General features: G+C 32.8%; 1 protein-coding gene across 2 annotated transcripts in view; it reads left to right on the forward strand.

Moving 5' to 3' along the window:
- Positions 1-11,462, forward strand: part of LOC129002872 (lysophosphatidylcholine acyltransferase 1-like) — a 43,330-nt gene that overhangs the window by 24,932 nt on the left and 6,936 nt on the right. Inside the window, exons 2-4 of one of the 2 annotated variants that reach the window (XM_054430976.1) lie at positions 1,372-1,517; positions 4,015-4,232; positions 10,609-10,721. In XM_054430976.1, the coding sequence (XP_054286951.1) occupies positions 1,372-1,517; positions 4,015-4,232; positions 10,609-10,721 (477 nt within the window). Of the gene's footprint in view, positions 1-1,371; positions 1,518-4,014; positions 4,233-8,334; positions 8,550-10,608; positions 10,722-11,462 lie in introns of both variants that reach the window. The other variant, XM_054430977.1, reaches the window with a different exon arrangement.

The raw sequence follows: 11,462 nt of genomic DNA on the forward strand, positions 1-11,462 counted from the left end.
CCAATTGATTGTTGGATAGAGATTTTATTTTTTCTTTGTATTGACTAAACTTCATATTGTTGGCTAAATCAGTGCTTAAGTGTAGTGGAACTTTTAAGGACAGGTTATGAAATAGAGTTTACACTGTCAATTGGATCAACTAATTCTTAAATCTAATTCTTAAAACTAATTCTTATTTAATTCTTAAATACTGTGGAGGCATTTGAGTAAAAGACAAAATTCGGTGTTTTAGCGTTTGTTGTTTTTAATTATTTCATACTGAATCTTTGGTCATGAATACCGTTAGCAAACCCTGTGAATCAATCAGAAAACAATTGATAACTAATTTGGTCGTTAGTTTGCTATCGTTTAATCGTTTGCTAAAAAATATGTCAAACTTCGATAAGTGCTGATTCCTGACATGATGATTAGAAAGTAAAAGTCAGCAGAAAGTCAAGCCGTGTCCAGTGACTTACAAGAAACGACTAAGTGTATCATTCATTACTACAATACTTATTCGGTGTTATAATTGTGTAGACAATAATCCATAAATACCCTCACCACAGCAAACCTGCAGACTAAGCGAATTTCCATTTGCCTGATTGGATTTACTCTAAAATATCTCCTTAAAAAATATCACATATATTCTCTATTTAAATAGGTATCATTGGTTTAACGAGTACTCTAGTATAGTAGAACAGTAGAGTAAAGCTAGTATAGTAGAGTATTTTAGGTTTGCTGCAACAAGGGAGGGTTTTTTTGTATGTTAAATGTTAATAGTTTATTATGAAATAAATACGTTTTCCAAAATTTATCGAAATATCATAAGTAAGCAAATTACAACAGTTTACTAATTCTCCATAAGAATAACATGGGGATTTTTCATTAACATTTTTTTTTTTTTCTCCGTACCGGTAACCATTAGGCACATGATAACGCTTCAATTTAGTAAATAATTTTTTGTAGTAAGCTCTACAAAATAGTTTGGAAATAATTTGCAACACTTTAAATGTTTTTAGGGGAAAATGGGAAAACCCAATTTTTTACCCTATCAAACTCCCCAATAACCCCTGTTCCCATAGTCCAATCATACCGTTTTGCCAACTTGTTTGAATAAATGTAGATTTACAAGTTTATATCAAATTTCATCAAAATCGGATAATTTTGCTCGAGTTATCGTGCTAAAGGAATATGAATTTGAACGGATGATGTTTTTGGTCTGTAGGGACCTCAAAACAAAAAAGGAAATCGGTCCCGGGTCCAAGTCTTACCATGAGTACTACGGTGATAGATTATGTCCTATACAAACAATATTTTAGTTAACATTTTTATAAAGAACTGTCTTTTACATTATTTACTTTTGCCTAACTCTAGTTGTTTTTTCTCTGACAGGCTGGTATCCTAACAGTTGTGGTGTTGCCTGTTCGGCTCGCCATCATCGCAGGGCTGCTGATACTAGCCTGGCTGCTTGCTTGCATCGGACTGTTCGGACTCTCTGAGAAAGACCTACAAGAACGACCTATTTCACCATGGCGACGGTATTTAAACACAAATTTAAATCTGTTATTGTACTATAGTGAAATTAGTATAGGACAATCGAAGCTTTTTCAATTGCTCGTTTTTTTGTTAGATATCAAAACAATGGTTTGGCTTAGGTGTTTTCATTAATCTAGAGAAAATATTGAAAATAATAAATGCCAAGCTCTTTAAGTCTTAAAACCAAACCCTCAATCAAACTTTAAACATTTTTGGTTGTCATCATGTTTGATGAAACTATCAAAATTGAGCTTTATCCACTACTTAGTAATTAAAAACTTAATGTAAACACTCTGAAAGTATACCCTTATTGATACTTTTTTAAGTTGATGGATTTTTATCTAGTAAACAAACATATTTGTCCTTCTTCCAAAATAAACTTAATAACGTAATGGATCATAACTGTGTCTAAGAACACATTATTTATCTATACAAGAGCTGCAACAGTACTTTTTGTTGGAATTGTTTTATCGATTCCTAACACCTTAATGTTATTGAATTTGTGAGAAAATTAGTCGCTAAAAACTAACTGTTTCTGAACTATTCAGAAACCAGTTGAGGTTTTAAAGCTAGAAATGGATTCTGCCAAAACGTTGTTGTGTATTTAACAATTTACAAAAATTACAGTACATCAACTTGATGAAACAATTATCTTGTCACAAAACACGTTTTCGTGTGTAACGTATGTTGTGGCTTGCTGTAAAAATATGCTATGGCTTTTGAAAACTTTAAAGTCAAAGATATTCCATGGTTGGTTTTTTACAATTATACAGGATTTTCTTAATTGTTTTACATTATTTTTAAATTATTTTTAAAAACATTTTGTATAGCTTACAAAAACAAATAATTTAGTACCTATGTTGAAGCATAGACAAATTTAAATATGGCAGCAGTGCTGTGGTTAGCATTAGTTCTGCCATTCACCGATGGGAGCGCTGTGTAGTTAAGGTGCACGTGCTACGTAACTACACGGCGCTCCCAGAGGTAGACGCCAGAACTTTTGCTAACCGCAGCACTGCTGTCGGTCTATATTTCTATTTGTCTATAGTTGAAGCTTTGTTATATGCTTATTGGTTGCAGAGAAAAAAAACTGTAAACTTAAAATTTCTATGTTGTTCTTATGGAGAGTAAGTAGACTGTTGTAGTTTGCGCGTGCATTGTTATATTTTGATTAAATTTGATAATTTTATATTTAATTGATATGATATTTTTTTAAGTTTATTTATATCATACCAAGCAATTAACGTTTCACTAAAAACACACTTTATTGCATTTCTTGTTGCAGCAAACCTGAGTACTCATTAAACCTTATGTTATTTAGACAACAAATAAATCTGACATAAATATTTGAGTGAAAATCAGATTAGGCACGTGGAAATTCTTTTAGGATGTAGGCTTGTTGAGGCTGGGGTATTTACTATTTGTTTCTGAGCACAAAACAAACAGCTGGTGTTGGTGTCTAAGCTAAGGCATGGTTTCTGCATGGTGTGAGCTACTACTTCATGTTATTTACAAATAATTTTATTTTAACTATTTTCAAGGAATCTTATTTTCCAAGGTTTGGTTTACATTACTATTCTTACTAAATGTTTGGGTTTCAAATTTAACTTAAATTTCAAGTATTTGTATTATTTGTTACTATTACAACAGATAACTTAGTCTAAATATCCTACGGTATTGCATGCTACAAATATTGATCAATTACAAAATATGCATTCATAAAAAAAATTAAATAAATTCTTATTAGAATTATGTTGGCGCTCTTATTGAAGTGAAATAAAATGTATCCTCCAGCTGCTATACTCAATGTATTTACACACTGCAAATAATCAAAAATGTAAGTGTAAATATCTACTCTTCAAAGTCAGCACATTGGCCAGCACATCACATCATTATTGGCAAGCACATCATATCATTATTGGCAAGCACATCACATCATTATTGGCCAGCACATCACATCATTATTGTCAAGCACATCATATCATTATTGGCAGCTGGAGTAAATTAGTTATTAAAAAAGAATAGTTACTCGCAGAGTGTTACATGATTATGATAATGATAACTGTAATATTTGGATGTGGTATACAATTTATTTGCTCTATAATATTTCTTATTCTTGTTGTTTTTTGCATGTGCTTATTTTTATATTTGCATGTTTAACATTTAAATATCGTAATGTCTCTCTGTGATTGATGTAAAAATTTTGAATCCGCAAATAAGTTTAATAAAATCAAACTAATTTATAGCTATTAAGTTGGCTATTCAATTTGGCTTATTTATAATTGGTGTAATCAACAGAAATCAGTCATTTACATCAGCACACACTGTGGGTGGCTCAACTCAACTATGTTCATTGGCTGTGCAATTTAAATCTGGCGACAATTTTAACAACAAGAATGGAATGCCTACATTGATTCATAGTCAAAGCTTTAGTTAACATTTCCCTCTGCATGACTTAACGATCCTGCTTTAACATTCTCTTAATCTAACCTAACACAGGGTCCTGCGAAGCATGTGTGCGTCCACTATGCGCTTCATGTTATTCTGGTGGGGGTTCCATTGGTTGCGGGTGAAGGGATCGAAGGCTTCGAGGTTTCGAGCTCCCCTGCTTGTTCTAGCTCCACACTCCTCCTTCTTCGACATCCTCCCCATCATCTACATGAAGGATGTCACTATCATCTCCAAGGCGGAGAACCTTAAATTGCCCTTCATTGGAAGTATGCTGAATTGGTGTTTATTTGATTATGTAGTCTGTTGTGTTATCTGCTAATCTGAGGTTAGGAGTTGTACATATATAGGTTGTATCAGTTTAATCTGATTGTGTATACAGCATATAGTAGAACTTCTTGAATTATTTGTGAGAAGCAGGGATTCATTTTGGAAATATATGGAATTGGTTGATAACTACAGAAAGCAGTGCTCAATACACAAAAGAACACTGATAAGTAATAATACGATTTATGTATGGATGTACTATGTTAAAACTTGCACGAGACAAAATCTCAGGGATTCAGTTTTTATAGAAGCAGTTAAATTTTTAACAATATAATTTGATTAGTTGCAACTTCTAAACCTTTGCAGTACTTAGAGAGGTACTTTAAGGCTTAGCATTAAAATTTTGTCAGAGAAAACACATACCCTAACTATCATTATATAATAACAAGTGTTCATGGAACTATATTTTGCAGGGTATAGGATCTAGGAAAATGTAAAATTTTCACTTAATGAGCCTTTTTGGAGCCCATAAAAGATATGCAACCCAGCTAAAATTATTTACAGTTTTTAGTGCCAATACATTTCGGTTTTTTCCAAAAGCTATCTTCCTACCTTGACCTTTTTTAACAGTTTATAACTACTACTGTACGTATATTTTCTTTTATGTTTTATATGCATGATGCCTTGTTACTTAAATGCAACTTTTTAGAGGATTATTAGTTAAAAACAATAGTTGTAATATTGTTTTAGGTAATAATAACAGTTTTTTCAAGTTACTATACTTTTATTTGCTTAGTCTGTTCACATAAACACATAGTACCACGTAGCCTTCAAGCATGATTACTATGTCATGTTTGATGATGTAAAAAGTGTTTGCGTAGATATTTGATTAGTCATATTATAATTTTGTGTGTACAAGTGTACTTTATATACAAGTGTTTAGTTGAGGGATAAGGAGTTTTAGCTGACTTTAAAACCCTAATTTAAATACAGTGTTCTTCTGAATAGATGATGCCAGTTCTATTACACCAAATTTCAAATTTACAATAACTGCCACAAGATTATGTACTACTGATTTAGGCAATGCTTTTTGGTGCAACCATGAGACTTGTTTTATTCAGAGGTTTCTTCAATAAGAATAGCCAATCATTTAAAATATACGAGAGGTCGTCCAGTGGTCGAAACTCGACCAAAAATATGTAATGTACTCACTTATCTATTTTCACCCCACACTGTAAATAAAACATGTGATTGGAGTTTCCTCCATTTGTTTTGATTTTCTGTTTATATTTCGTTGTTATTTCGTAACCAGCATAGCAACGCATAAGATCCATGTTAATTTTTTCAAATTTTTAAACTCATTTTTTGTGCTTATCTTTGAGCCTATTTAAATTTATAAAGGGATTCTGCACACCTACAGGAAAATAGCTTTCCAACGGTATGCGTAGATTTTCCCTACGATTCACACGAGCTGAGAAAAAAGGTTTTAAAGAAACATGCTTGCCTATTAATATATAGATAGATAGATATTTAAAAAACAAATAATGTTTTAAAATCATCCTGGACAATATTATGTTCAGTTGACAACCTAGTAATTCAGTCAACCTTTAAAATGTGTCAAGAGTTCACCCTTTAAGTCTAAAAATCAATATATCTGTCAGTAAGAGTAAAATACACAAACCTTCACTTACAAGTATAAGAGTACATCTCAACAATAGCAGAAAGAAAAACCAAAACCTGACACTAGCAGCCCCAGAGCTAAGGTTAGAAGTAGATACCAGTTTGGCTTTTTTTGTTTCCTGTCTTATTAGTGTGTTAGACCACAATTACAATTATTGGCTGTGCGATATAAGGCTTTGTCTTCTAACCTAGGACACAGCAACCTTAGGTTGTGGGTTCAAATCCTGTCTCGGCCAGTTCTAGTGTGCAATTCATGAGGGGTTGACAGTTGACCAGTCTGTGGCGGTCTAGTTTGGTGGGAGAGGCTACCAAAGAAAAATAGTGGAGGTCTCATATGAAAGTTAATAGAATGATTATTAGATTCTTTATGAGTAGCTACTTTTTACCCATCCTTATTCCTCAATCTACTCTGTGTGTGGGTGTGTGTGTGTGTGTCCACCAAACAATTTGTTTTATTATTCAGTTTATTGTGCTCATAAGATTAATAAAAAATTAAATGATGAGTAAAATTGCATCATGGAATCAATTAAATATGCATTGGGTTCAACAGGATTAAGAGAGACTCTACTTTACTTGACATATTTGTAACAACTAATTATCAACTTTTAAATGATTAATTATTAACGTGGTGATAGCTTTCGGCTTTTCTGTGTTATGGTGGCATTGCATTGTTAAAAACTATTCATAAGTATAAATAATTAATTACTGGTCTTTCAGTTTTGGTTTTAATCTAATATCTAATGTAGAGGGCTGTATAACCGAACAAGCGAAGGTTCCCCTATTGGGTCTGATGATGATTGGAGTGTCCAATCAAAATCGATCACCACTTGCCTTCTTTTATATAATGTATTTACCGCCTTGTAAGTAAACAGTATAAGTGTAAATATATTATTACAAGTATTATTTGAAGTATTTTTTGTACTTCCATTTGATATATAACCATCTATTCTGCATTAAAATAAAATTAACTGAATACCTGAATTCATGTTATATAGATAGTAATTTTTACATGGTTTCTCAGGAATTATTCCTTTATCAACAGAATCTTGTATACAATATTTCACACAATTGTATTTTTTTAGGAAATATTTCTCACAAACCATATTAACTTATGATTTCAATAAACATGCACAAAAAGCTTGACCCCTCATGGCATTTATTTGCATGCTTTATTGGCAGGAGCATGATCATATCATTATTAACCAATGCATAACATATTTCACTTTTATGTCCTTGCTGTATTACTTTTACAACCTGAGAGAATTTTAGGTTCAATGTAACTTCAAAGCCATTTCTATGAGGCCAGTTTTTAATGTTTGTTTTTAACAGTTTAACCAAATTACCGGTATTGAAAGCACTTTAGGATAAAGATAGAGTATGTTTATGTATTTTTTATGAAAATAACTTATGCATGTACTTGTATATGTACCCTGCTTTTGGTTTTGAGTGGTTGGTTTGTTATATTCTCAGGGAATATCAAACATAATAATCAGCTAAGCTATCTTCCTCCCATCACCTTTAACTTACATCTATAACAGCCTTAATACCTTTGCCTCAATGCCTTAAACGAGAACAAATCACCTTAGTCACATTATTTCTTGTGAATAACTTGCGATGTAGGGATACTTGTGAAAGGTGTCTTTAAATGTTATTTTAATTGTTAAAGGTGATTCAAACAGAGCTAGAGATTACCATGATGTTTTGTCAACCATTTGAAACAAATCTAATGATTACATGGAAAAAATAATTAAGAAGTTTTACTGCCAAGTAATTTTTATATTAGTAGTATTTTAAACTAGTACACCAGTACACCAATCTAATTATTACAGCACATTTTGCATATTTGTTATCCTTGAACTTCTGCAGTTTTTTTTATTATGATTCTAGATTAATATCATTTTTAGACATTTAAATGTCTGGTGTTCTAATGTAATCTCAAAAGCAAGTTTACCATTTTCCATTTTTACTACAGTTACACATCATGTTTGTAACCTGATCTATTTTCCTGATCATGTCACGAACAAAGATTACATGGTTAATACACAAATTAGTAGGGTACCAAAGTTCCTTCTTAACGTTTGGAAGAGGATAAATTTGATAAAAAGAGGAAGGATAGAGAATCAATTTGATTGTTTCAAACTAATACAAATTTTGCAAACTATAATCCTGGGCCACATTTAAAAAGATTTGATATTTTTTTATTTAATAAGTGTGGACGTTACTACTTATAATCTTGCAAAATGTCTTCTATTTAACAGTTAATTTTCTGTTATCAAATTGATGTCTATTTTTCTGAATGTAAAAACAACTTCTGGCAGTTAAAATTCAAATTATATCAATTCTGCTGATTATTCCCATGGATAATGTATTAAAACCGAATGATATTTCCCTGCTATGCCCCTTGTAAGGACTAGTGTTTTACAGCAAGATCCGAGACTTGGTGACGTGGCTTGGCTGCTGGACGTATTACGCAGGGGGCATGCGCTACTCAGTGCGGGGCAGGCAGGCACCCCGCCATGAAGCCCCAATCTTAGTCATCGCCCCCCACTCCACCTTCTTTGACGCAGGAATCTGCTATGTCACTGGCTTCCCTTCCATCATTGCAAGACGAGAGAGTGGCCTTCACCCCTTCATGGGCAGTACGTGTTATGGTTTTTGTGGTGGTGGATTTGGGAATAGAATCGATAGTTGAGCTAAGCCATTGTAATATATTTTATGAGGATGTTTAAAGGTACAAGGGCTAAACAAGGTTTTAAGGACAGTTGCTGGGATAGCAGGCCAACTTGGATGGGCCAAAGACACACACAGGCACATAAAACGCAAAAACTGTGCACCATACTTGTTATCAAGGCAAACTTACCAATAAGATATCTGTATGTAAAGTTGCAGCCAATTTGCTGAACAACTCAATATTATTAGAATTGAATTAATTAGTTTTTATATTCTATCTACTGTCTGTTCTACTTATGCAGAACAAAAGGTTAAATGAATCCATTAATGCAAACCCACTATTATATTTTAATTATAGTTTATGGGCTTTTCCTACAGTAAGTGTTCTGACTGGACTACGTTTCGGGAGGTAAGGATACTCCTCTTGCAAAGTGACCAATACTATCTTTATCGATAATCTGAAATTAACCGTAAGTCACTTGAAATGGGAAGAGTTTGTATAGGAAATCAAAGTCCATAACAAATTGTAAATTAACTTGTACTAAATTACTTATAAAATTAACTTGTAAATTTAAATACATTGGACTATTATAGCTCAGTCCAAGTATTATAGCTCAGTATTATAGTATTATGGACCATAAAAATAGATTTATTTGGAAATTCTTTTATAAATTCTAAATAGCAAAAACTTTTATACAGGAGTATAATATAGAGATGTATTGTTTACTAAGTGATGTTATACCTTACCCCTTGCATTTGTATTACATAAATGTATTTATTTACTTTATGTTTTTACTTTATTCACAATTTACCTAATATAAATCTGTTGGGTATTGGTATTACTTAGGTATGATTTACTGTATCTAACATAACTAAAAAAATAAATTGTATAGGAACACCCTCAGTAACTTAATATTTATATATAAATTACAAAAAAGTAAATAAACTAGTACATTTTGAATAATTTGTATTTAATAATCTAACAAACGTAAATAATATTATTGGTATACAAACTTGTGTTCTGTTTTATTTCCTGGTGTCAGTAAAGGAAAAATAATGTCATATACTCCAAAAAATTTAGTACAAACAATGCAATGCCACCTGTAAGACATGCTACAAGATTTATTAAACAATCAATTTGTAACATATTGATAAAGTAAAGTATTAGAGGATCGGTTGGTCCAGTGGAGAGAGCGTGGGCATCTGTCTTGGGGTTCTGGGTTCAAATCCTGCCGATAACCAATAGTATTTTCTATTGTCTGATATGTGAAAACCAAATAGTTCCAGAGTCCATCTGTCTGGAAAACAAAAGATAAATTATATTTCTCAGGCAGCAGCAACTCCGTATTTATGTACATTAAATATATTGTGTGCTTTACGCTTAAAATTTCAACAAGAACCAGGCAAATGGCCCAGCTGAAAGACTGTTCAACTAGCAATCAGATTTGATGGTCAATCAAACTAGCAAACTAGCAAACTGCAGAACAAATCAGGCCATCAAATTTACTTACTTGCATTCACAACAATGGTCAGTTGAAGCTCTGCTTCTCTCATGAAGCCTATTCAAATTCAACTTTGGTGTCTTAAGGTTATTGCATGTGTGTTGTATGATTTTTAAATACAGTCGACAATCTCTCGTTTGGACGCCATTAGACTTAACACTTGTCCAACATAAAAAAGTCTGAATCTTTTTTGTTTTTAATACACAATTAAAAGAACATTTTCAAACCACACACTCTTTGTGGCCATGGCCAAAACTAATAAGCAACAGTAATTTAGTAAACAACTAAAAAACAGCAATAACAGCATATGCGATTAGTTACCACCAAACTGTTTATTTTTGGTCTTTTTTTTTCGTTGCCACAGACAAAGCGGCGCATGTGTACAAATGTGAGAATCATAGACAGTTTGGTCATTGAATCAAATAAACCCGAACAAAAAATTGTATACTGTAATTAAAAATTAAATTAATTCAGTTGCATCTGATTAGAAATTTATTTTGCATTAATGATTCTCTGTGTTCAACAGAGTTGATCAACTTCACGCAGCCAGTGTACGTGTGGCGAGATGATCCCCACTCTCGACAGAAAACCATCCAGCAGATCATAGACAGAGCGACATCACCTCTGGACTGGTCTCAGGTAAATTAAACAAGCACAGTTACTTAGAGATAATACCCTGACCTCAACAAAGTAGCTTACAACATAGCATATGCATCTATTATTATTATTATTATTATATCTGACAATATTGTCTGTAAAAGAAACACTTTTTTTCAATAAGAGGCGTATGAGACAATGGTGTACCCCCATGATTGACTGATTGACAAGAGGGGAAGGGTGTTTAAGGAACTCCACAATCTAATTCTGTAGGATAGGGAAGACAGTGAATTCCATTGAATACACGAGGATGTCCATCCCTACTTTTGACTAAATTTTGAGCAGATTGAGATAGAGGATATGTGAGAGAAGTGTAGGTTGGTTCACAACAAAATTGGAAGCACGATTCATCTCAGTGGCGAGCAGAGTTTTGGCAAAAATCTGTCTGGGCTTGAAACCATGAGCGGCGTCTGGTGGTGTCCTTAATTGTTGCGCATCACTCAGACATATCCTGGCCACCAACAAATTTAACTAAATGAGACTTGATGTCAGAGCAGCTCGGCCGCTCGCCACTCATCGCTTCATCGCTCGCCAGGCGTACAACAACGCTTCATTGTATTAAATTATTTCTTTTTTAATCTCCACAAAATAGTTTGGCTAGAAATTGCAAAAAACAACTATAATGGTTAGAGAAATAGTTCTAATCCAAAATGGATATTTTATTAAAAGCAATTACCATTAGTGCTTTGAATACAAAGTATTTCTTAGAGTTCTGTAGAGTGT

Source organism: Macrosteles quadrilineatus, unplaced genomic scaffold (assembly GCF_028750875.1).
Source record: "Macrosteles quadrilineatus isolate MER2022 unplaced genomic scaffold, UCM_ALF_1.0 Scaffold_9__3_contigs__length_116548681, whole genome shotgun sequence".
Lineage (NCBI taxonomy): Eukaryota > Metazoa > Arthropoda > Insecta > Hemiptera > Cicadellidae > Macrosteles > Macrosteles quadrilineatus.